Raw genomic sequence first — 27,204 nt, forward strand, 5'->3', positions numbered from 1 at the left:
TCTACCGCCCTCAGTCTACCGTTCTACTGCCCTCACTTCACTGCCCCCACTCTACCACTCTACCGCCCTCACTCTACCGCCCACACTCTACCACTCTACTGCCCTCACTCTACCGTCCTCACTCTACCACTCTATCGCCCTCACTCTACTCCCTCATTCTACCACTCTACTGCCCTCACTCTACCGTCCTCACTCTACACTGTACCGCCCTCACTCTACCACTCTACCACCCTCACTCTACCACTCTACAGCCCTGACTCTACCACCCTCACTCTATACCTCTACCACCCACACTCTACCGCTCTACCGCCCTCATTCTACCACCCTCAATCTAACACTCTACCACTCTCACTCTACCACCCTCACTCTACCACTCTACTGCCCTCACTCTAACACTCTACCGCCCTCACTCTACCGCCCTCACTTTACCACTCTACCGCCCTCACTCTACCACACTACCGCCCTCACTCTACCACCCTCACTCTACCACTCTACTGCCCTCACTCTACCGCCCTCACTCTTCCACTCTACCGCCCTCACTCTACCACTCTACCACCCTCACTTTACCGCCCTCACTCTACCACTCTACCGCACTCACTCTACTGCCCTCACTCTACCACTCTACCGCCCTAACTCTACCACTATACTGCCCTCACTCTAACACCCTCACTCTACCACTCAACCGCCCTCACTCTACCGCCCTCTCTCTACCACTCAACCGCCCTCTCTCTACCACTCAACCGCCCTCACTCTACCGCTCTACTGCCCTCACTCTACCACCCTCACTCTATCACTCTACCGCCCTCACTCTACTGCCCTCACTCTATAACTTTACCACCCTAAGTCTACCGTCCTCACTCTACCGCTCTACCGCCCTCACTCTACTGCCCTCACTCTACCACTCTACCACACTCACTCTACCACTCTACTGCCCTCACTCTACTCTCCTCACTCTACCACTCTACCGCCCTCACTCTAACGCTCTCACTCTACCACTCTACCACCCTCACTCTACCAAAAGACCACCATCGACAAAACCACTCTGCCTTGCGAGTCAGTCATATCCAGACTAAGTATGGGCGAAATCTGCAAATTCGCGGTCCGCGAATTCGTGTGAAATGGCAAAAAAATCCGCAAGTTTGTGAATTTTCCCGCGAACTTGCGGATTTTTGTGCCATTTGCACAAATATGTGACCACGTGTGCCTTTAACTTTGCCAGCGCGCCAAAAGGCGCCGAGGTCCCTTGAGTGAGTTGGCCATTATAGTGGGGACGGGTGGGAAGACGTTTCATACCGCTAGTGTGTGGTGGACGCGGCCAAACGGGTGGAGCTTTTATGCAAGTTCACATGCATCTTGTTTATAAAGGGTCAGAGACCGAGCAGAGCAGCAGATGAGGAGAAAGCAGCCTCCTGGTCACAGGAGCTACACGGGGATGGCGCTTGGGAAACTCATGGATGCAAAAATACGTTTGGCACAGGATCCCAGAATCCTTCAGATGTCCAAGATAGCTCTGCTGCGCGTGTTGGTACAAAGCCATTCTGATCCTGCTCAGTGGGTTCAGGCGCATGCAGCTGCTGCTGCTGGACAATGTCCAATCTCATACTAAACTGCCCCATACAGGCATATGCTGGCGCTGGGCAGTAGGGTGCAGTGGCATGCGGGTGCTCCACGCCTGGTACATGAGCATACCGGTGCCAGGGGGGACACGTGTTTATTGGTGCTGTGTAGCAAATTATGACTTTACATTTTGACTGCACCAGGCGGTGGTACCACCTACACGGATCAGGAGCATCAAGGCACCAGACTTCATGGTGCAAGAGCATAAAGGTGCTGTGCGGCACTTAGCACAATGTGTGCTCACACCCAGAGGGCTCCCAGGCAATTGAGCACGAACGATTTTCACACTGAGAGGGCTCCGGAGCAGTTCAGCAGCACGGGGACTCACACCCACTGTGCCCAGGGGCAGTACAGTAGCGCGTGGGCTCACAACCCCTGGGCAGCTCAGCAGCGCGGGGGCTCACACCCACAGGGCTCCCGGGCAGTTTAGCAGCGCCACCCTCTGGTTCATCACTGCCACCCTCTGGTTCATCACTGCCATCCTCTGGTACACCACTGCCACCCTCTGGTTCATCACTGCCACCCTCTGGTTCACCCCTGCCACCCTCTGGTTCACTACTGTCACCCTCTGGTTCATCACTGTAACCCTCTGGTTCATCATTGCCACCCTCTGGTTCATCACAGCACCCTTTAGTTCACCACTGCCACCCTCTGGTTCATCACTGCCACCCTCTGGTTCATCACAGCACCCTCTGGTTCACCACTGCCACCCTCTGGTTCATCACTGCCACCCTCTGGTTCATCACTGTCACCCTCTGGTTCATCACTGCCACCCTCTGGTTCACCACTGCCATCCGCTGGTTCATCACTGTCACCCTCTGGTTCACCACTGCCACCCTCTGGTTCATCACTGCCACCCTCCTGTTCACCACTACCACCCTCTGGTTCATCACGTCACCCTCTGGTTCATCACTGCCACCCTTGGTTCATCACAGCACCCTCTGGTTCACCACTGACACCCTCTGGTTCCCCACTGCACCTTCTGGTTCATCACAGCACCCTCTGGATTCACCTCTGCCACCCTTTGGTTCACCACTGCCACCCTCTGGTTCATCACAGCACCCTCTGGTTCACAGTAGATTATGGGGAGAAAGCACACCTGCCCAGCCTCAACCGGGGTCTGATTAATGTGTTACTGAATTTGAGCTTCAAGTCCGGCACCTGCTTCCTTATCTGTAAGTGCTTTCTGTTGTGGTTTAATTTTTGTGACAGCCTGAAGCATTGTGCCATACTTGTAACTATTCTCTGACCATGCTTCGAGGTTCAGAGCAGGGTCAGAGAATAGTTGCAAGTAGGCAACAACTCTGGAGGCGCCGCTCAGGAAGCACTTACAGGGTTACAGCAGGTGCCCAAGTTGAAGTTAATTTCTTTGTAACCATTTTGTAAGCATCTTTCATTGCTTGGGAGAGGATGGGACCTGTGGCAGCCTTTGCGCAACTGTTTTCCATAGGGCATGGGAGTAATGGTCCAAAAGGCATGCAGTGTTCACCGACCGCAAAGCCAGGCGGGCAGAAGAAAACATCTTCTTTCTGAGTGCGGCCAGTCTCTTGGATTCCCTGCCTGGGGGAGCAGCAGGGAATGCGCCATGGGAAGTTGATGCTTGGACTACCAAGCTCTCAGGAGTAGGGTGTTGGCTGAGGAAATTACCAGGGGCAGGGTGATGGCGACGGGCAATTGTCCTGTTCACAGGAACCCCTGTGCTAGGCTTGGACCAAGTTCCTAGAAGGATGTCAGTCAGTGCTTTGTTAAAGGGCAATAGGAGTTCAGAGGAGGAAGCCCCAGGCTGAAGCACCTCAGTCAAGAGGTTAGTCTTGACCACCACAGAGGGAGGTTCGAGGTCAAGGTCCTCCGCTGCCCTCTTTAAAACATTGCAAAAGATGCTCCCTCGTCTGTAGCCATAGTAGGTGGAGAGAGCATACCAGTATCTGGAGAGGTGTCCATCCAGTGGCCACTGCTAGATTTTCATACTAGTCTAAATTCTCATTTGGGGTGTACAACTGGTGTTCTAAAGGGTTCAGTGACCCCTCCCACTCTTCCTGTATGCGCCACAAAGTGCTCAGGCAACAATCTGGAGCAACTGGACTCTGTTGGCACTTACTAGAATCGGTGTTGATCATCGCCTTTCTGACTCCAAACCATCAGAAATAAGAGAGGGGTTGGCGCCGCCGATGGATGCCGGCGGTACCGGGAGTATTGAAGTTGTGATCAGCGCTGGAGAAGGTCACATTGGCATGACCAGTTTCGGTACGTATCCTGGATGGGATCCATGGGACCCCATCTGAGCCAAGGTGGGAGCCATTGGTGCAGAACCTGATGGGACATACTCTGACCCCACATGGCCCGACGGCACACCGTTGGGTCGGCCTACTCAAATACTTGGCGCAGAGCTCGTAAACCTCTTTTATTTGACATGGGGTTGCTCTGGCTCCCGGAAAAAGGGGAAGGCGCAGAGTTGGACTTGGCATCGGCTCCGCAGCATCGTGCCTGGAACATCGATGTTCCCCACTCGTCTTGTCAATCCTCAACGGACGTGGTGAAGTCGGTCAAGATTTCTTCTTTTTTTTGTGCCTCTTCCCCAAGTGTCCTGAGGACCTCGAGTGTAATGAAAAAGACTTTGGGGTTCTGGAGCGGTCCCGCGACCTTCTCTTCCTTGATCGGGACCAAGACCGCCTAGGAGTCGCGCTAGATGGCGTTGACTGCCATACCGCAAGCAGCTTTAAAGACTGCTCCCTTAAAGCCTTCCATGCCATGGCCTGGCAGTCGTGCTCGAGACACTATATGCACACAAGGTGCGGGTAGGTAACTGACATGGCGCAATGACAATCAATTATTCAATCAATCAATCAATCAATCATTTGTAGAGTGCCCTACTCACCTGTGAGGGTCTCAAGGCACTGGGGGGGCGGGGTGGGGAGCAGCTACTAATCAAAGAGCCGGGTCTTGAGGCGTCTTCTGAAGGTCAGCAGGTCCTGGGTCTGTCGTACGTGGATAGGGAGGGTGTTCCATGTCTTGGCGGCGAGGTGGGAGAAGGATCTGTCGCTGGTGGTTGTTCGGTGGATGCGTGGGATGGTGGCGAGGGTGTGGTCAGCGGAGCAGAGCTGGCGATTGAGGGTGAAGAAGGTGATTCGCTTGTTGAGGTATGCTGGTTCAGCGTTATGGAGTGCTTTGTGAGCGTGGGTGAGGAGCTTGAAGGAGATCCTCTTGATGACGGGAAGCCTGTGCAGGTCCTTCAGGTGGGCCGTGATGAGGCTGTGGCGGGGGATGTCGAGTATGAGGAGGTGTTTTGGTGTGCTGGAGTCTCTTCTGGAGTTTGGCCATGGTTCCCACATAGAGGGTGTTGCCGTAGTCCAGCCTGCAGGTGACGAGGGCCTGGGTAACCGTCCTTCGGATTTCTGTGGGGATCCATCTGTAGGTCTTGCGAAGCATACAGAGGGTGTTGAAGCAGGAGGAGGAGACGGCGTTGACTTGTTGGGTCATTGACAGAGAAGAGTCCAGGATGAACCCCAGGTTGCGTGTTTGGTCGGTGGGTGTCGGCGCAGTTCCCAGTGAGGCTGGCCACCGGGAGTCGTCCCAGGCGGAAGGGGTGGGGCCAAGGATGAGGACCTCTGTCTTGGCTGAGTTCAGTTTCAGGTAAATGCTCTTCATCCATTCGGTGATGGCCTTCATCCCTGCGTGGATGTTGGTTTTGGCGGTGGCGGGGACTTTGGTGAGGGAGAGGATCAGCTGGGTGTCGTTGGTCTAGGAGACTATCTTGAGGTCATGCGATCGGATGATGTTGGCGAGCGGTGTCATGTAGACGTTGACGAGGGTTGGGCTGAGGGATGATCCTTGGGGTAGGTCGCAGGTGATCATGGTGGCGTCGGATCAGAATGGAGGAAGGCGGACTATCTGGGTTCTGTCGGTGAGGAAGGAGGTGATCCAGTCCAGGGCTTTGTAGTGTATCCCCACATGTGCAGAGGTGTGTGTGCAGGGTGCGGTGGCAGACGTTGTCGAAGGCGGCTGAGAGGTCCAGGAGGAGGAGGGCTGTGTTTCACCGTTGTCCAACAGGGCCCTGATGTCATCAGTGACGACGATGAGGACGGTTTTGGTGCTGTGGTTGCTGTGGAATCTGGATTGGGATGAGTCCAAAGTTGTTCTCTTCAAGGAATTGGGTCAGTTGTCTGTTGACGATCTCCTTGATGACCTTCGCAGGGAACGGGAGCAGGGGGATGGGTCGGAAGTTCTTGAGGTCCTTTGGGTCGGCCTTGGGTTTTTTGAACAGGGCGTTGATCTCTGCGTGTTTCCAGCTTTCCGGGAAGGTGGCGGTCTTGAATGAGCTGTTGAAGATCTTACAGAGTTGAGGTGCGATGATGGAGCTCGCTTTGTTGAAGATGTGGTGGGGGCAGGGGTCTGATGGTGTGCCGGATTGGATGGTGTTCATGGTCTGTGATCAGCGCTGGAGAAGATCACATTGGCATGAGCAGTTTCGGTACGTATCCTGGATGGGATCCATGGGACCCAATCTGAGCCAAGGTGGGAGCCATTGGTGCAGAACCTGATGGGACATACTCTGACCCCACATGGCTCGACGGCACACCGTTGGGTCGGCCTACTCAAATACTTGGCGCAGAGCTCGTAAACCTCTTTTATTTGACCAGGGGTTGCTCTGGCTCCCGGAAAAAGGGTGTTCATGGTCTTGATGGTGTCTTCGTCGTTGACGTGGTTCCATGAGATCAGGTGGTCGGTATGACGGGGCAGTGTGTCTGGGGTGTCGCTGGCTGTCAGAGGGTTCTGGGTGTTAAAGCTGTTGTGGATGTCTGCGATCTTGTGGTGGAAGAAGGTAGATAGAGAGTTGCAGAGGTCTTGTGATGGTGGGATGTCGTTGGAGCTGGAGCTGGGGTTGGCGAGTTCCTTCATGATGTTGAAGAGCTCTTTGCTGTTGTGTGCATTGTTGTCGATGCGTTCCTTGAAGGAGGTCCTTTTGGCCGTTCAAATGAGTTGGTGGTGTCTGCGGCTGGCGTTCTTGAGGGCTGCATGGTTGTCTGGAGTTTTCTTGTGGAACCATTTCTTCTCTAGTCTCCGGCAGGTCTGCTTGGATGTCTGGAGGTCGGCAGTGAACCAGTTGGCTCTTCTGTTGGTGCATCTGTTTGTGGGTTTCTTAATCAGGGGGAGAGTGTTGGCGCAGTCATCAATCCATTGCTGAGGTTGCGGGCGGCTGTGTCAGTGTGGTTAGTTGGTGGGTCTTGGGCAAGGGTGGTGATTAGCTGTTTTTCAGTGACCTTGTTCCAGCTGCGGTGGGGGATTCTCTGCTGGTGGTTGTGTGCAGGGGTCTTCTAGAAGGAGAAGTGGATTCAGCAGTGGTCGGTCCAGTGGAGTTAGGTGGTGTGGCTGACGGAGATGTGGCTGCTGGTGGAGAAAATGGGGTCGAGTATGTGTCCGGCAGAGTGGGTGGGTGTTGTGACGAGCTGTTGAGGCTGAGGTTGGCAAGGTTGTCCAGTAGTGTGGTGGAGTTGTTGTTCTCATGGTGGAAGTTCAGGTCTCCGAGGTGGATGTAGTCTGTGGAGGCCAGGTCATGTGCCCTGACGACATCTGTGATGGAGTCGATGAATGGTGGCCGGGGTCCGGGGGGTCTGTACATGGGTGTTCCTCTGAGGGTGGTGTTGGGATCGATGTGGATTGGGAAGTGCAGGTGTTCAGGGGTGCTAACGGGTGTTTTCAGTGTTGGTCGAGATTCTGAGGTATTTCTGTGGACGATGGAGATTCCTCCTCCCGGTCTGTTGGTGCGGTCCCCGCGGGTGATCTTGTAGCCATCTGGGATGGCTATGGAAATGTCGGGTATCGATGAGGAGTTAATTCATGTCTCCATCAGGAAAGCGAAGTCCGGGGGGGTCGAGTCGAGTGGGTCCCAGAGTTCGACGGCGTGCCTGTGGACGGAACAGGTGGTGAGCAATATGCATCTGAGGTGGTTGTGGTCTGCCTTGGTGGGGTGTGCGGGACGTGCAAGGGGGTGCTGCCAGGTATAGCTGCAGTTACGGCAGGTGAAGGGTCCGTAGGTGAGCTTCAGGGTGGCCTGGAAGCAGGTGGAGGATCGACCGGTGCTTAGTGCATGGAGGGTGTTGGCGTCGTAGCAGCGTGGGGCACCGTGGAGCTCACGGGGTCCAGGGGGTCTGGCTCTGAGTGCGAACTGGCTTGTTTTCGGTGCGCCAGCGGCACAACCGCGCAGCGGTCAGCATATGTAGGAGAGGGCGGCGGGAGCCGCGCCACATGGCTTGAACCCTACTTTTCTAGAGATCATTCCCTATACACACAACAAAAAAACATCGAAAAAAGTCTCTCAAAAAGAGACAGATGGGTATCTCTTCTCTGAATCAGCGCTAACTGGCACGGAAAGAAAAGAACTGCCATCCATATGGCTGGGTGATGCCTTTATAGGTGGCCAAGATGTCACATCCACGCCAATGATGCTCATGATGCCACGTGGAACCAAACGGAGCCGCCTAACGGCGTGCAGGGGTACTGCTTACGCAAATGTTTCTGGATCAAGTCTGACGCCTGGGAAATACAAAGGTAAGAAATCTGCAGCTAGAAGTCTCTAGCACATAGGTATAATCCCAATACATCAGTAGCATTACTTATACATATCATTACATCCCTTGTGTGTGTCCTTGTTACACCCCTTTGATGTTGGATACAACTGTCTCATTCTTATGAACATGTATTTTTATGGGGGTTGCCTTTCTTTTTAACCTGTGGTAGACATGTGTAATTATGAGGTAGTCAGTGCCATAGTGGTGTGAATATGTAATTATTTAGTAGTTCCTGCCCTTTTTATTATGTGGTTAGCTGTGCCCTGATGTATGATGTACAATCTTGTGGTAGGTCATTCCCCTGTTTGTACATGTGTTTTGATGAGGTATCCCATGCTCTTTTCTACATGCTGTACTAATAGACATGGTGGGCCCGATTCACAGAATGAACTTAAGACTCAATCCTAAACTTACTACTATTTTGGTATTCACAGAATGCACTTACTACTTTTGGCATTCACAGAATGAACTTACTACTTTTGGTATTCACAGAAGTTAGGATTTTGTCTTAAGTCTGTCTTAAGACAAACCTAAGACAAAATCCTAACTTCTGTGAATACCAAAAGTACTAAATTCATTCTGTGAATACCAAAATAGTAGTAAGTTTAGGATTGAGTCTCAAGTTCATTCTGTGAATCGGGCCCGGTGTCTCTTGCACTTACGTTTTTTGTGGCATCATTATTCCTCATTAAATTGATGATGAAGTTGTGCAGGAAGTAGGCCAGCATCAAGGTGCCGCACATGACCGGAAAGGATTTGTTAAACTCTGCAGAGAGAGAAGACAACAGAACGTGTTAGTACAATAGCAGTGGCCCATGTGTCCTCATGACCTCTATGTTATGCTCACTAATGGTGGGATATTGGTCATGGTACGTAAGAGCTGCTCCCTTACTCTTCCCACAAAGATCCACTGCTTGACCGGCCTGTTCTTCTCTCCCTTTATGTAGGTGTGTGTTACTGCAAGTTTTAGCCAGTTGACCTGTGCAGGCCATTTTGGGAACTTCATACTGGGTCTGAGTGGCTATTGTGGTCAAAAGTTTATGTCACAGAAGCCTCTTTAGAGTTAGCAGGTTCAGTAGATTTTACTTCAGTGAAAGAAACATTGACTAGTATTTCTTTCAAATAGCCTTAGTATGCCATTACATTATCATGATCTCCTCCTAAAGCTCCTGTATCCAAATACCAAGTTGGCTCCATCTCATTTGCCAAAGGCTAACATCATAGTAAATTGACATAACTGTTCTAGATATTTCACAAAATTCTCAAAACATTCCCACATGGCCATAACTGGAGTTGGGCTGCTAGAGTAGCTCAATAAACTGTACCATGGTAATGATTCAGGTAGTATGGTACCCATTGTGGAAGAGGGTATACCCACTGTGAGAATCTGGATTGGTATATGATGTACACTTATGTAAGTGGACACCCTGCACTGGTCCAGACAACCCTAATGGTGATTCAGGAGGTTTTAGACAACCATAGAGAGCTCTCTAAGTGGTAGCTGTGAAGAGCAGCCTCCAGGCTTAGTCTAGCAGGAGTGTAAAGCAGCTTGTGGTACCAGAACACAATCTTATATGTATAGATTAGGTGAAAAAGAATCACAATATGGGGCATATTATCAAGAACGGCGTTAGAAATTATCGCCAGTTTAGCAGCAGAAAACTGCAGCTAAAGCGGCGATAATGGGCTTGATAATATGCTCTTGTGAATTCCAATAGAAGTCTATTTTCTGGTGTGAACATGGGCTTCTATTGGAATTCTCCAGGACATATTATCAAGCCCATTATTGCCACTTTAGCTGCAGTTTTCTGCCGCTAAACCGGCGATAATTTTAACGCCGTCCTTGTAATATGCCCCAAGGTATTTATAAAAATATGTATTTATTATATAATACTCTCTAACACATACAAATATCTCTTACCCAGAGATATGCACAATGCACACAATACTTTACATAGAAATCAAGAAATAGTACGAAATACACAGTGTGCCCCAGGGGTGGACCAAACCATATACTGAGAAAGTGGTACAAGAACCACAACTCGGGTCGCGAAAATGTCGAAAGGACGTAGAAATGCTGGGAACCCAAGGAACCACCCAAATTGAGTGTCTAGGAGCCCCACAGAGAGCGTGTATAAATCCACGTGTAAGTCACAGTCTGAGTTTGAAAGGAAAAGGACCCTTCCCAATGGACTCTGAGGAAACCCTGTGGAAGACAGAAGGTTGGAGAGCCACCCAACCCGTAGATACCCTAGTACCCATATTACTTGCACCAGGGAAGCATGCATAGTTGTGAAGTGGTGTCGGAATCCGCTGTCAAACCCAATGGAGGACTTGAGAAAAGTGCTGCTGCTGAAGAAGGAGAAAGTGTCCAGTAGAATCCAAAGGTGGATGCTAGTTGAGAGGTACGTGCAAGCAGAGGGGACAGCATCTATGTCACTCAGGAGTGACCTGGAGTTCTGGAAGATGAATGCCCTTCATTGTCGGGAGTTGCAGGAGAGTTGACGAGGACCTTGACTCTGCAGCAGTGAAGACCAGGCAATGCTCTCAGTTTGGGAACGAAACGCGTTGGCTGTTTTTATGAATAAATGTAAACTTTGGAATAGAGAAACAATTTGAAGAGATTATTATGGACTAGATTTGCTTTCTTTGGTGCACCTCCTTTTGTTTGATTTGTATAATAATCTGTACTCAGTGGCACCAAAAGGTGACAGGTGCTGGAGCAGTGTGCATGATTTAAAAAAATGTATTAGCAAAATCATAGTGAGGTGTAATCCAATTGGCCCGTCACCTTGTATCTTTGCAGTTTGAGATCTCAACAGTACCTTAACATAAGAGTCAACCAAAAACTACTACACCCTAATACATGTGAGAATTTAATGCTAACAAAAGACATATCTACAATCTTGAGACAATATACTTCAAGTTCCAATAAATCTAAAAGCTCTGTGAGGTCTTTTCTCCTGATCTTGGGACATCAGTTGTTACTGGACAGTATCCTGGGTGGGTAAGGTTGCTTACATGTGTCATTCCAGATAAATAGATACTATCGCACTCTACCCACTCCATGACAAATTTTGTGTGACAGCTTGTTATGCAAACATAAAGTTGAAATGTATTTAACTTGTCATTGGTTGGTTTTGTTACATATTCTATACATCAGTGAGATCAAATCCCTGCGGCTGGAGAGCAAGAAAGAGACATTATTTGCAAGTACATTGTTAATGGCAGAGTGGCCCTGCCCATCATCTTTTTTCAAAGCATCAAGAGTGTCTGCCAGGCTGTGCAAAGGACATGTATGGCTGAGCCACATCTTAGGGCCCGATTCACAGAATGAACTTAAGATTCAATCCTAAACTTACTACTATTTTGGTATTCACATCATGCACTTACTACTTTTGGCATTCACAGATTGAACTTACTACTTTTGGTAGGTATACAGTCAAAATATTGAGTTTTTAATATCGAGTTATATTAATATCGAGTAAAAAAATATAGAATGGGAACGAAAGAATTGGAAACTAGGGGGCATATTATCAAGGGGGTTTATCTCCGCTTTTTTGGCTTTAAAAGCCAAGAAAGCGGAGATAAAATTATCTCCCTATTACCAAGCTGTCGCTAACACCAGTTAGTGACAGCTAATAGGAGATAGCGACCATCTTGGGCTCCACTTTGCATGTCAGTGATATTTATCACTAATGACATGCAAAGTGGGCGTGCCAAGATGTTAGCGACTGGAAACAGTCCCTAACATCGCTATCTCCTATTACCAACTTTTGGAGATATTCGCGCTAAGCGCGAATATCTCCAAAAGCTAACACCTGCCCTGAGCAGTTCTTAGCCATGTTATCCAATGGGAGGTGGATAACATGGCTAAGAGCATTTGCTCGATAATGCATGAATATCGCTGACTTTTCAGCGATATTCACGCATTGCGGCCGTTTTTTATCGCATTTGCGATAAACCTTGCTAATAGCAAGGTTTATCTGCGATAAAAATCGCCGATTTGCGGCGATAATTTTTGTCTCGAAACAAGTTAGAGACAAAAATTATCGCTAGTTGTTGGTAATATGCCCCTAGTTCTTTTAGGTCACTTCCGGATGGACTAGGAGAACGCTACTTGAAAGTTAGACACTAGGATAGTTATTACCCACAGGAGCACCGGAGTACTCGTGTTACCTCACCCACAGGAAGCGGGTGCATAGGTGTCAAAGTGTGTCGGGTTTCGTCGCTGAATCCTATGGAGCCTTGGAGAAAGATGCTGCAGGCGACCAGGAGAGAAGTGTCCGGTTGAATCCAAGGGCGGATCGAGGATGAAGAGTACCTGAAAGTAGAGGGGACAGAGTCTAGGTCACTAGCTAGTGACCAGGAAGGAACCAGGAAGGAACCAGACGATGTTGCGAAGCAATCAGGTGATGTTGTGAAGCTAGTCTCTGCAGCCACATAGACCAGGAGGCGTCAACGATGACCAGGAGACAGGCACGGACTGTCCCACAAAGGCTTTCACTGTCGGCGGTGTCGGCGTCCGGATTGGAGTCAACAAGCTTTGGCAAAGGCAAACCAAGCAGGAGTCAAAGATGGCTTCTCACTCAGACCAGCAAGGTCTGATGGGCTGCTCCTTTTCAGAGAAGCAAGGGCCAGTCTGGAGCAACCATACAAGAGGTGGAAATTCGAAGGTTCATCATCACAGAGGCAACTAGTCAACAGGCAAGTGACCGGACAGACGCATCAAGCAGGAAAATGCAAAAGGGCCCGAAGCAGCACTCATGGAGTGTAGAGGGGTGATCTTCAATGGAGATGATGCTCGGGTCTGGGGCTTCTCAATCCCCAATGCACAACTTCGAGGGTGCCTCAGAAGTTGCACGGAAAGCAATTTGCTGGCTTTCCAAGATGGCCGGTCCCACATCTTGTTTCGCCTCCACGGGTCTCAGCTTTGCTGTGGCTCTGGATCGGGCTAAAGGAAGTCTGGAAGTCTGGGTCTTGTCAGGCTCTGTGTTCAGGCTCCAGCGGGAGCGACGACAAAGCAAACCATTGATCGCTTGATGGTGCCTGCTTGTGCAGGGTGGTCACTCCTTGACCACAAGGGAGATTCTTCAGTTTTCTATCTTCAAGTAGAATGTTGAAGGTCCAGAGTTTCTTTACAAGTTTCAGTCAGGATTAATCTAAAGTCTTGGCACTCAGCTCCTACCTATATACCAAATCTAGGGGCTGGATTACCTGCTAGGTCCCTCCTATGGGTGGGAACAGGGCAGGGGGTGGTTACACTCCTTTCCCTTTTCCAGTTTCACGCCAGAGCTGGGGCTGGGGTGCCCCAGCACCAGTTTGAACTGGACTATGCATGGGACACCTTGTGTGCCCCAGGCAGTGTCTCATTTCATTCAGCCCTCCCTGCCCCAATACACTATAGCCTGTCTTGGGTGGTGCTAGCACCTCCCAAGACAGGAAACCTATTGTCCAAGCCTTCCTCGCTGGAGGGACTCCCAGCAGCAGGAGGTCAGACTTGTGTCTGTGGCAGCAGCATCCATTTTGTGATGCTGAGGCTCTGGTTAACTTTATTTATTTATTTATTTATAGTGTTTTGTATAGGGCGGACAAGACCCGTGGGTATCAGAGCGCTTAACATCGACGGTAGATTACAAATAGACATTATAATAGCAATTATAACAACAAACATATATGAGGTAGAAGGCGACAGGCTATAAGGGTGATTAGATAAATAAATTCTTAAGCCTGTGCAGTTAGCATTACGAGGTGAATAAGTATTAGCTTGAGTCTTAGGCATATAGCCAGGCTCGGTGAGGTAGGGTTATATATCATTACCAGTTAAGTCACATGTGCAATTAGCATTAAGATTTGAATAAAGGCTTAGCTTGTATCCAGGCCTGAAATTACTGAAATAAACCAAAGTGAGGTAGAGGTTATATAGTTTTGGCTGTGGGATACAGTTATCAGATCACATAGATGTGACGTAGTAGTAAAGGGAATAGCCAAAGTCTTGAACTTGAGATCAGTCCATTGTCAGATATTGATCTTCAGAAAATTCTTGATAGGGTCATCCTCCTTTTTGGCGCAAATGTTCATATCAGTGATCAATAGGCTTCTCTATGTAAGGTATTTACTCATCATGTGGCTCTTCAGTTCCCGTTTGAATGTTACAGTATTTTGAATCTTCCTGATGTTTGGAGGTAGTGAGTTCCAGACTCTAGGGGCGGCTCCAGAGAACGCTCGGTCATAGGTCTTTTTCTTACGGAAAAAGGCTGGCCTCAATAGCAACTCCTTAACGCTTCTAGTTGGTCTGTTACCTCCGGATAGCTTAATTTTCTTGGCTAGGTATCTCGGCGTGTCGAAGTGAACCGCTTTGTGAGTTATACAAGCCATCTTCATTTGAATTCTGGCCTCGTAAGGTAGCCAGTTTAGTGCTTTCAGGTGAGGAGATATGTGATCGAATTTCTTCGATCCCTTGATGAGTCTTGCAGCTGCGTTGAGACAGGCTTTTAGTGGTGCTGTGGATGTTTTTGTTAGGCCAGCTAACGTGGTGCAGCCATATTCGATCCTCGAGATAACTAGGGATTGGATAGCCAATTTTAGATCCGCCTCTGAGATAAACGGTTTCAGTTTCCTTAGATAGTTCAAGTGGAAACGGGCGCTCTTGGCCATTGAGTTAATGTGGTCTTTCATGTCGAGGTTCTCATCTAACGTAATTCCTAGTGATTTTGCTGAATTAACTAGGGTCGGGGTGCAATTCAACGCGGTCACCAGTTTAGTCCATTCCTTTACCTCGGGTAGGCTCCTTGTCGGTGAGATTAGTAGGAATTCTGTTTTATGGGCATTTAGTTTTAGATGGTTAGTGGTTAACCATTGCAGAGCTCTCTTTAGTGTCTCGTTCATTAGGTCAATGTCATCCAGGGAGGCGATCTTTATGTATATTAGCGTGTCATCTGCATACATGTGGTAGGATATCTGTGATTTTTGAAGAATCTCCGTGAGAGGTTCCACGTACAAGTTGAATAGGTCAGGGGATAACGTTGAACCTTGTGGGACCCCGATTGCGTTAGGGCGCGGGGAGGAGATTGCTTGGTTGACCAGGAATCGTTGAGTCCTATTCTGCAGGAAGGAATTGAACCATTTCAGCACGATTCCGGACAAACCCATCCTGTTTTGTAGCCTGGTCATTAGCATTTCGTGATTTACCGTGTCAAATGCGGATGACAGGTCTAGGAGAATCAGTAGGCATGCTTGATTTCGATCTAGGGCTTGTAAGGCGTCATCAACAATATGCAGGATCGCAGTTTCAGTACTATGTCCTGTTCTGAATCCAGATTGGCAATCATCTAGTAATGAGAGCTTCGCAATGTGTTGACTCAGTTGGCCCTGTACGCACTTTTCAATAAGTTTGGCCAGTAAAGGGATGTTGGTCACTGGTCTGTAGTTGTTCGGGTCTGTTGCATCCGCTGTCGGTTTTTTGATGAAGGGCACAACCTGACCTGTTTTTAGGCAGTCCGGGAGGATCCCTTGTGCCAGTGAAGCATTTATTATCTCGGTCCAGATCGGAACTAGAGTGTGGCTGATTTCTCTTACGCACTTTGCCGGTAGAGGGTCTTGGTAATGGTTGTTCGGTCTGAGCTCCGCTAGCGTTTTGGTGATCTTTTCCTGGTCGTATAATTCAAAAGTGTCCCAGTTTGCCTTATTTTTTGTTTGGAGACCCTCTGTTGTCACATTGGTCTCATTATTAGGAGAGGGAAGGGTCAGGAGGTTGACCGCGGCACTTGTGAGCTCTGTTTCCAGCAGTTTGGTTTTCTCCGTGAAAAATGTGGAGAATTCTTCGCAACCTATGGGAGTTTTTGAGTTCTCTTAAACCGTTTTGGTTAGTTTATTTGACTGTTGTTTTAGAATCTCAAAGAGTTTTCGTGGTCTGTTTATGGCATTGTCCAGTTCCGCTCTTATAAATTCTTTTTTGGACTTGAGTATCTTTTTGTTATATTGATTTCTGGTATTTCTGAGGGCTTTCAGCTCGGGAGAGGAGGGATGTTGCCTCCATTTCCTTTCGGCCATTCTCAGTTTGCGCCTGTCTTCGTTCAGTGACTCACTAAACCAAGGGTTTTTTGGCTTCTCTGAGACTCTTTTCATTTTTTGTGGCATGGTGTCATTGACGATGTTTCCTATATAGGTTATGTAGTGATCCGTCAACTCATTAACATTCTTTCTGTTGTTAGGTGGTTTCAGGTCTTTCTCGCATCTTTCAACCAATAGTTCAATATTGGCCTCTTTTGTATCCCGGATCAGCTTTTTGAACTTGCGGGGTTGTATGGTCCTGCTCTTTTTCATTGTATGTATCACAAATGTTATAACGTGGTGATCCGACCAGTCACACGGGTCTATAGCGAGGATTGATGCCTCTTTATTTCTTGAAATAATCCAGTCTAAGGTCGCTCCTTGTGAATGAGTGGGTTGGGTGCAAGCTTGTGTAAGGTTTAGCTCAGTCAGGAAGTCTTTCAGCGAGTTAACCAGTTTGTCATTGCCGTCGTCCCAGTGGAGGTTGAAGTCACCTAGGAATATATTGTTGGCATCCGAGTTAGTGTTGGCCGTTATGATCTCTATTAGTTGCTCAGTGAACTTTGCGTTCTCTCCAGGTGGGTGGTAGAATGCATGCATATCGCATCTTTGATTATTTGTTGATCTTATGTTCAGACCAAGGTATTCACAAGATTCTAGGGGGTCCGATTGGAATTGACTGACTTCGATCTCTGACCGGTGAATGCAAGCTATACCTCCTCCCACTTTCCTTGGCCTGTCTAACCTAACGATGTTATATTGTGGTGGTACTAAGAGATCGATGTTAGGAGATGATGATTCACTGAGCCATGTTTCGGTGAGGATGGCCAGGTCAATTTCCTTGTTAATGATGAGAGCAGCTATGTCTGATGCATGTTTAGTTGCCGAACGACAGTTAAGTAGTAGGCAATTTAGGGGTTTCTGTAAGTTAGAGAGATTTCCATTATCGGATTCAGTTGTGGTTACTTGAATATGTCGTAAGTTGTGGTGGATTGCTTTCCTGTCATTCTTTCTCGACGTTCTATTAGAGTCAATAGGTACTATTTTGATATTTTCCTCTCTTCCCCGTGCCGGTTGTTCATACGATTGGAGTAAGGCCAAGGCTTCTTCATTTGCCAAGGGATTGGTCCTGTTTGGTCTGTTGGGCCTGAGTACAAGATTTTGGATGTGTGAGACTTTAGTGTGCGTACTTATCGTCATCTCCCAAATTTTTTCAATTGTCTGTGAGACTTTCATCGAGACTTGTGCCAGGTCACATACTAGGTTCTGGAGCTCCTTGACTTCTTTTTCCGTTCGGGATGATTTCTTATGTGGAATAGACATGATTGTCTGGGTTCTCCATTTTGCTTTCCTCCGTGGTTGATCTGTTCTCATTGCCACAGATCTTTCTTTTTTATCCTTCCTTTTGTTGCCATTCCTGACTCTATTAGAGGTGCCCCCATTGTTCCCTATGTTGTGTGATGTTGGGGGTGTAATTGTGAGTAGGGATCCATGGGATTCAAGTCTCGCATTCACGTGAGGTTGAGGAAGGTGGGTACCCTCTGCCTTGTTCATTACGTGGTTAACTTCATAGGGGATTCTCTAGGAGCTGAGGTACCCTCTTCAAGCGAAGTGGGATTTTGAGATATTGGCATCGGCTCCTCTCTTGGGGCCAGGTTCTTCTCTTTGTTTCCAAGGTTTGTAGACTTCGCTATCCTTTCTATCACATTCTCCGGTATTGCCATTGCAGGTTCAGTTATATCTCCGGAGTTAGCGGTTTGATTGTTCTGGCCGTCCGTTCGATTGGTGTCTCTAGTGGTCGGGACATTGTTGACAGGGTTGACATCTGGTGGGGTCGAGTGTCGTTGGTAGCTTAAATCTTCTATGGATTCCTTTAAGGTTTGGAAAGTTAACTCAAATTTCTCGAGTTCTCTGTTAGCTGCTTGTATCATCACTATTCCTGTTTTATACATGGCAATGCATAATTCTGTATTACATCTTTTAGTTAGTGAGGTCGTTATTTTTGTGCGATGTGGTATGTTTTTTATAGTTTTTGTGAACAGCATTTTTGTAAGGGCATTGCGCCATTTAGCTGTTTTGTCTGTGTAGAATATCAGGTCAGTCATCATGACGCCTTTAACTCTATCAAAATATGGGTCAGCGAACAGAGTGTCCGGATTTTTTCTCAAGGTATTATGTTTGAATTTTTTGGCAGCATTTTTGGATAGCGTAGAAGGATATTCTATACTCTTTGCATTAGATCCAGTCGACCCTCGGTATCTTCTATCCATTTCCATTGTCTATATTGTTATGTCGTTCCCTGTTAATATATTGTGGAAGATCTCGAAGTCTAATTAACTCCAGTGCTACTGTTTCACGGTGGTAGGTGTAGTTTTCTTTGTAATGTGGTTTCCTCTTACTATACTTTGTGATCGTGGAAGATATAGAGGTTGAGGTGATTCCACATCTACTGTTTCGTAATAATAGGTATAGTTTCACTGTAGTGGGTATCTTATAATTAATTCTAGATAATTATGTTACCCTATTCTAATTAATCTTTGTAGTTGTAGTGCCATCAACAGTAATTAATTAGTTAACTAGGCATCTGGCTCTGTCCCTGATGATCTCCTGAGGAGACTTTCTCTCTTTCCCCTTCTGAAATTGTTGTTCTTTAGTCCCTTTTCACTGTTCAACATTCCTTCTCTCTTTCCACTCCTGGGCTTGTTTGTCCCTTTTCACTTTTACTCGTCGGTTAGGGGGAGGGTCTGGTGTGCCTTCCTTCCTTTTCCGGGTCGCCAGTCCTCTTTCGCCTCCTGGGCTTGTTTGTCCCTTTTCACTTGTACTCGTCGGTTAGGGGGAGGGTCTGGTGTGTCTTCCTTCCTTTTCCGGGTCGCCAGTCTTCTTTCGCCGTCTCTGCCCCTGGGTTGGTGAGTGCCAGCTTCCTTTTGGCTCTAGTGAGGGAATGTGTCTGACGCGGCCGCCATTTTAAGGTCAGGCGCGCCGCATCCCATTCCCTTTTTGTCTCCACTGTCCCTCGTTTTCCTCCTTTGCGAGCTGGTGGGGCCCAGTCGGTGGTGAGGATGGACGTACCTCTCCTGTTGGTCGCCGAGGTCCCTCAGCTCTGCCTTTCCACGACGTCCCGCCTGTGTCCACCGGCACCGGGGTTGCCGCCGATAAGTCCTCCAAGTCCCCAGGTCCGCTGGCTCACCTCGTATCGCCAATAGATGTCAGCTGTTGGTCCTTCACGACTGCTCAACATCCGGATGGTTACATCCCAAGGGGTCCGCCGTCCGAGGAGTCCGGGGAGAGGACGCAGCCTTGTCGACCAGGTACCGGATTCTCTCCAGCGTCTTGTGTCTCCTGTGTTCCTTTCCACTTTTTGTATGTTCCGATCAGCTAAGATTAGTTCCGCTTGGTCCTGGGTCGCATTTTGGGGTTGTTCGGGGATTTAATCCAGTTTGGAGATCCCTAGCCCCGGAGCTCCTCACTAGAGCTTCCTTTTAGCGGCCATCTTTTACATTGAAGTTTTTACATTTTACATTGAACTTTAACCGGGAATAGTAGGAACAATATGTCTTCTCCCTCTAGAAGGGTGGAATGCGACCCCCGTCGCCAGAACTGGCGGTGGGTAGTATTCCAAAGCGTATGACACCTTACACGATATGTTTTGATAAAGCCAAACCAGAGTTAGCATTTAACCGCGAGGTTCATAATGCACTTAAGAGTATATGGTATGGCTATATCCTAGAACAGCTATGAGGACATGGTTCTGAAAGCTGCAGACAGGCTCAGCTCATGCACCATCTCACATAAAACCAAGCACTCTGACTCCAGGATTGTTAAGGCCTGCCATAGGAGTGACTTATAGGTGTATATGTGTCTAGATATAAGGTTAGATATAGGAATACTATATCTAAGCAAGGGGGGATTACACGACCTTGCCCCAGCTGAGTGGTCAGCCAGTAGTGTCAGTTTGGATGGCCAGCCAGGGGTGGCAAAAGATATGCTGCAGACCCTGGTAGGCCTTGGATGCACCTATGGCCTGGGTAGCTATAGTACACTGTACAGGGGCTCGTAAGGTGACCCAATTCCCAATTGGTAATGTACCTAAAGTACATTGTATTGAATTTAGGCAGAGAACAGCTGGGCTGTGGGTCTGATTAGCAGGCCCACAGCCACATTAAGTCGAAAACCAGTGAAGTAAAAAGCAAAAAGTGGGGTGACCATAAGAAAGCAGACCCTACTCTCCTACATATCCCCCCCCCCCCAAACTCAGGGACATTAGACTAACCTTGACCAGTTTTGTCTTCATGTTCTAAGTGGAAGTACCTGGAGAGACCATCTGCATTACCATGGTCAGTCCCTGGTCTGTGCTCCCCTTTAGGGAAATGGACCACCTGAGCAGTTTGGGATTTTCACCCTTCATCTGATTTAGCCACAGGAGGGGCTTATGGTCGGTCTGAATCTTGAAGTGAGTGCCAAACAAGTATGGTCTCAACTTCTTCAGGGCCCAAACCACAGCAATGGCTGACCAACGTTTCTCTCTAGGGGTCAGCCTTCTGCTAATAAAAGCAATGGGCTGATCTTGACAATCTACATTAAGTTGTGAAAGCACAGCTCCCACCCCCAACTCAGAAGCATCTGTTTGGACAATGAACTCTTTGGAGTAGTCAAGACTCTTTAAGATAGGTGCAGAGCACATGGCCTTCTTCAGGTCATCAAATGCCTTTTGACAGCTTAATGTCCACTGAACCTTTTTTGGCATCTTCTTAGAAGTCAAGTCATTAAGTGGTGTCACAATGGACCCATAGTTCTTAACAAACTTTCTGACAGGCCCAAAAAAGCTCTGACCTGTGTCTGGGTGGTTGAAGGAGCCTAGTCCTTGATGGTCTGGATCTTACTCTCCAGTGGTTGAACCTGACCCCCACCTACAAGGTGGCCCAGGTACACAACCTTACTCTGCCCTATCTGGCACTTTGTGGCTTTGATAGTTAGGCCTGCCTTCTGCAGGGCCTCTAAAACCTTCTTCAGGTGGATTTGGTGATCCTTCCAGGTGGAGCTGAAGACAGCAATATCATCAAGCTAAGCTGCACAAAAGTCATCCAACCCAGTGAGGACTTGGTTCACCAACCTTTGGAAAGTGGCAGGTCCATTCTTCAAGCCAAAGGACATCACCACACATTGGTAATGACCTCTTGGGGTTGAGAAAGCTGTTTTGGCCTTGGCATCCTCAGCCAACCTGATTTTCCAATAGCCTGCTGTCAAATCAAATGTGCTCAGAAACTTGGCAGAAGCCAATCTATCAATGAGCTCATCTGCTCTTGGAATTGGGTGAGCATCTGTCCTAGTGACAGCATTGAGACCTCTATAGTCCACACAGAACCTCATTTCTCTCTTACCATCTTGGGTGTGAGGTTTTGGTACAAGGACTACTGGGCTGGCCCAGGGACTCTCTGATGGCTCAATTACTCCCAACTCCAACATTTTCTGTACCTCAGTCTTAATACAGTCCCTGACATGGTCAGGTTGCCTGTAGATCTTACTCATCACAGGCAGACTGTCACCAGTGTCCACGTCATGGGTGCACCAGTTAGTCTGACTAGGTGTCAATGAAAACATATGTCTAAAAGACTGTAGAACCTGTCTGCAGCCTTGTTTTTGCTGGCCAGTGAGGCTGCCAGCTAAGGCCACACCATCAACTGAACCATCATCAGGGTTCTGAGTCAACAGGTCTGGGAGAGGGTCACTCTCTTCCTCCTGCACCTCATCTGTAGCCATGAGCAATCCCATGTCTGCCCTGTCGACGTATGCTTTGAGTCTGTTGACATGGAGCACCCTGTGGGGGCTCCTGGGAGTTCCAAGGTCCACCAGGTAGGTGACCTCTCCCTTTTTCTCAACAATTGTGTGGGGTCCAGACCATTTGTCTTGGAGTGCTGCTGGGGCCACTGGCTCCAGCACCCACACCTTCTGTCCTGGCTGGTACTCAGTCAGCACAGCCTTTTGGTCATGCCAAGCTTTTTGGAGTTCTTGGCTAGCCTCAAGGTTTTTGGAAGCCTTCTTCACATACTCAGCCATCCTGGAGCGGAGACCAAGTACATAATCCACTATGTCTTGTTTAGGCTTTTTGAGAGGTAACTCCCATCGTCCCTTCACTAGACATAGGGGTCCTCTTACAGGATGCCTAAACAAAAGTTCAAAAGGGCTGTAGCCAACCCCCTTTTGTGGGACCTCTCTGTAAGCAAACAGGGTAAACCCTTAATCATACCCTTTAAGGTCTTGTTGAATCTTTCAACAAGTCCATTGCACTGTGGATGTTAGGGTGTAGTGAATTTGTAATTTACACCACGCTCCTTCCACATTTCAGACATAAAGTTTGCACCTCGGTCTGAGACAACCTCCTTCAGAAAGCCCACTCTTGAGAAAACTCCCAGGAGGGCTCCTGCCACAACAGGAGCTGTTGTGTTCCTTAGGGGAATAGCTTCTGGATACCTGGTGGCATGATCCACTACCACCAGTATAAATCTGTGCCCAGAGGCTGTTTGAGGATCCATTGGTCCAACAATGTCAATCCCTACTGTTTCAAAGGGTACCCCCACCACAGGTAGTGGTATGACGGGGCCTTTGTTGTGCCACCTGATTTGCCACTGGCTTGGCAGGTCACACAGGAGCGAAACAACTCCTTGGTATCTTCTGACATATGGGGCCAGTGAAAGTGAGGGACAAGCCTGTCCCAAGTCTTATGCTGGCCCAAGTGTCCTGCTAAGGGAATATCATGGGCTAAGGTAAGAAGGAAACCCCTAAGTGTCTGAGGTATGACCAACCTCCTGGAAGCACCAGGCTTGGGGTCTCTAGCCTCAGAATAAAGGAGTCCTTCATCCCAGTACACTCTATGGGTACCTGTAGCATTTCCAGCAGCCTCAGAAGCAGATTGCTGTCTGAGGGGTTCAAGAGAGGGACAGTCTAACTGTGTCTGCCTCAAGTATGACCTTGAAGGTCCCCCTGTCCCAAGAAACTCAACCTGTTCAGGTTCAAGTTCTTCTAGGACAGTTATTTCAGGGGTCTCAATATCAACTTCCTGAGAAGGCTGATCTTCACTTGCAGGCAGGGGGGAAGGTACTGCCTTAACCCTACTGCTATTTCTCTTGGGTGGCACTTGGTCTACAGTTTCAGGATCCAAGGCCTGTTCAGTTTGGCACTTTCTGGCCTGTGACCTGGTCACAGCAAGGACTTGTGCTGTTATGCCTAACATCTCTGCATGAGTCCTATACTCGACTTCTGACCATACTGAGGATTCAAGATAATTGCCGACAGACATTCAACTGGGAGGTCTGCACTTACCACAACTCTTTTGAGGCCAGTTACCCCTCCCCAGGAGAAATTAACAACTGCCACACTATGTGTAGTGGTGACATTGCTAGCATTGGTCACCAGGTAATTATCACCCAGTACAATCTGTCCAGGATCCACAAAGTCAGGTGTCACCATAGTGACACTGGCCCATGTGTCCCTGTACGCTTGAGCCAGGTGTTTGCCTGTATTTGCCCAGAGTACTGAGACTCACAGTAAAGGACATAATCATGTCCCCATTACAGACAAGAACAGCCTGAGTTGGAATCCTGACTAGGCCAGAATCCATCTCAGTACCCATAGTTAACCCCACTATAGCATTGGGTTGGGAACTACCACTGTTAACTGTACAAGGGTTTGCAAATGCCTTAGGGGCTACAGTGGTAGAGGCTGTACCTTTCTTGGTGCACTCACTAAACCAGTAAGAGGCAGATTTACAATAATTACACCAAGGTTTCTTTGGACCTTCTTTCTTCTTCTTAGAGTTTTGGGACCCCCTTCATTAGCTTTTCGGGGGCCTGTTGAAGACTTCTGGTCTTTGGTTTCGGTTCCCCACCTTTTTGGTCTGCCTTTTTCTGATCACCACCTTGGACCTGGTTTTTCTGCTTAACCCTGGTTCTGACCCATTTGTCTGCCTTCTTACCCAATTCTTGGGGGGGGGGGGTGTCAGATCTGAGTCAATCAGGTGTTGGTGCAGCAACTGGTTCTGACAATTGTTAAGTATTTGCTCTCTCATGATAAATTATACAATCCTGTATAGTCCTTAACTTTAATTCCCAATAACCAGCCTTCCAGAGCCTTAGTGGCACAATCAACAAAATCAGTCCAGTCCTGAGTCTGTGTCTTCTGTCTATCTCTGAACATTAACCTGTACTGTTCAGTGGTTAGGCCAAACCCATCAATCAGAGCACTCTTCAGGACAGTGCAATTGTTAGCATCATCACTAACTGTGAGGAGCCTATCTACACCTTTTCTGGAAAGGAGAGCCACAAGATTGCTGCCCACTGACTTTGGGGTACCTGCTGTACTTTTGCAGGCCCTCTCCAAAGCAGTTATCCATTTGTGGACGTCATCCCCAACTTTGTAGGGGGGCACAATCTTACTCAGGTTTCTAGTATCATGGGACCTGTCTTTATCCTTAGGGATATTGCTGCCACCAGTAGGTTCTGACCCACTCAACTTCTTTTCTCTAGCAAAAGCAAGTTTTTCTTGAGGTAGGGCAAGTTTTTCCCTCTCTATTCTGAGATTGACTTCCCTCATCCTAGCCTGGTGTTCTCTTCTCTGAGGGGAAGTCATCCCCCTCTGAGAACTCCTTTAAGCACTGGAGTGAAGAGAGTCACCTGAGTGAGATCTATACCTCCTATACCTCTGATTAAGCCCACTTGAAGGCCTGAATAGGGCTACCCCATTCTCAGCCCCAAATTGACTTAGGTTAGCCTGGCTAAGTCTTCTGACTGGTACCTGGTTGTCTACCTCTTCCCCAGACTCTTCCCCAACCTCATCCTCATCATCTTCTATGACTGGGGGGTCACTGTCATCATCTGTTGAGGGTAGGACCTCACCTGCATTTTCTTTTGGGCCTGAACCAGAGGCCTTTAGAACTTCAGATTCCTCTAAGAGTTCTATCAGTTGCTGAAGGGTAGGGTTAGACCCTTGTTTCATGAAGTACACAAGTGCCTCAGTTCCCTGAAGCTGAGTATAGCAACTGTGGAGGATGCCCTGGGAGGGTCACTCACCACAGGTAGAGATCCACTTGGTTCACCTGTGCCAGACATGATCTAGTGAGGTGGAGGTGTGTGCACTTACCTACACTAAGTATTTTCCTACTGAACCTCCCTAGGAGTTGTAGTCAGGGTGTGCTAGGCCCTTTGGTCTACAACAACTAAGTTCAGTAGAACTTAAGTATTTTAAGTCTTGTTATATGTACCTCTAGGTACCTATGTGATCTTTCAAATGATATCTTAAGATTACAATTGGTAAAACAACAGTAAGCTCTAATCACAACCGCTGCACACCAATGTGAGAAGTAGGCCTGATATGTGATGTCCACTATTCTAGTGGGTACCCTGTATCAGTCCAAACAAATCTTATGGTGATGGTTGTAAAGTCAACTTTATAGACCAGCTATCCTAGAGGTAGCATGGACAAAGCTAAAACTTCAGAGGGCATGTAAAGCCAGCTGTTTTACCATAAAACCAAGCACTCTGCCTCCAGGATTGTTAAGGCCTGCCATAGGAGTGACTTATAGGTGTATATGTGTCTAGATATAACGTTAGATATAGGAATACTATATCTAAGCAAGGGGGGATTACACAACCTTTCCCCAGCTGAGCGATCAGCCAGTTGTGTCCGTTTGGATGGCCAGCCAGGGGTGGCAAAAGATATGCTGCAGCCCCTGGTAGGCCTTGGATGCACCTATGCCCTGGGTACCTATAGTACATTGTACAGGGGTTCATAAGGTGACCCAATTCCCAATTGGTAATGTACCTAAAGTACATTGTATTGAATTTAGAGAGAGAACAGCTGGGCTGTGGGTCTGATTAGCAGGCCCACTTCCACATTAAGTCGAAAACCAGTGAAGTAAAAATCAAAAAGTGGGGTGACCATAGGAAAGCAGACCCTACTCTCCTACAGGTGTCATCGGCATAGAGGTGGTAGTCAATTCCAGCTTGTTTAAGAATGTGAGTGAGGGGTTTCATAAAGAGGTTAAAGAGAGAGGGAGAAAGTATAGATCCCTGTAGCACAACTAGTGAGACCAGAGTAGGGTTAGAAAGACAGTAGTTGATTTTGATTTGCTAAGTTCGGTGTTGTAGATAGGAGACAACACATTTGTGGGCAGTACCATTGAGACCTAAGCGATCTCTGAGCACATTAAGTAGGGTGGAGTGGTTAACAGTATCGAACGTTGCGGAGAGATCTAGGAGGATAAGAAGGCAGGTCTCACCATTATCTAGGGAGTGGAGGATGTCATTGACAATATGAATCATGGCAGTTTCGGTACTGCAGCCTCTCCTGAAGCCTGATTGTAGTGGGTCGAGTACATTCACATTTTTGATGTGCTTGTCTAAAAGGTTAGAGATGGGGCGAATATTGTTAAGATCATTGTGGTCGGCTTTAGGGTTTTTAACAATGGTAGTGATCTGACCAAGGTGAAGGGAGATGGGGACGCATCCTGTGGTAAGTGAAGTTTTGATGATTGTGGTCCAAAACGGGGTAAGGATGTGTTTTAGGTCTTGGACAAGGTTAGATGGGAGAGGGTCTTTAGTATGGGAGGACGGTTTAAGTTTAGCAATGATGTTAAAGACTTACTGCTCAGTTAACTTGAAGAAGTGAAGTAAGGAGGCATTCATTTTTCATTGTGAGTTAGGGTGATTGGTTTCAAGTGGTGTAGATGAGGATGAGTGTGGGTGGTAGGCTACGGGAGGTGTAATAGGTAAGTGAGGGGAGTAGTTTAGGTGAGGTGCTGAGGAGGGTAAGATTGAGGAGGGAATAGGGGGTGTGGGGAATGTGGTATGTGCTATGATGGTCATGTCAGGTGTTTGTTGGGAGTTGGTTGGTATCTGTGTAAAGAGGAATGATTGATCTATTTTGGTGATTTTTTCAGAGAAGAAGTGGGCAATTTCTTCACATCTAGCGATCAATG

The 27,204-nt window shown here is 48.0% G+C and overlaps 1 protein-coding gene across 1 annotated transcript in view; it reads right to left on the reverse strand.

Moving 5' to 3' along the window:
• The window catches only part of LOC147736399 (neutral amino acid transporter 9-like), a 418,993-nt gene that overhangs the window by 83,561 nt on the left and 308,228 nt on the right, over nt 1-27,204 (reverse strand). The window contains exon 7 of the mRNA XM_086953750.1: nt 8,846-8,949. Coding sequence (XP_086809876.1) covers nt 8,846-8,949 — 104 coding nt within the window. The remainder of the gene's footprint in view (nt 1-8,845; nt 8,950-27,204) is intronic.

The sequence above is a fragment of the Lissotriton vulgaris genome, chromosome 1_2, assembly GCF_964263255.1.
Source record: "Lissotriton vulgaris chromosome 1_2, aLisVul1.2, whole genome shotgun sequence".
NCBI classification, from domain to species: domain Eukaryota; kingdom Metazoa; phylum Chordata; class Amphibia; order Caudata; family Salamandridae; genus Lissotriton; species Lissotriton vulgaris.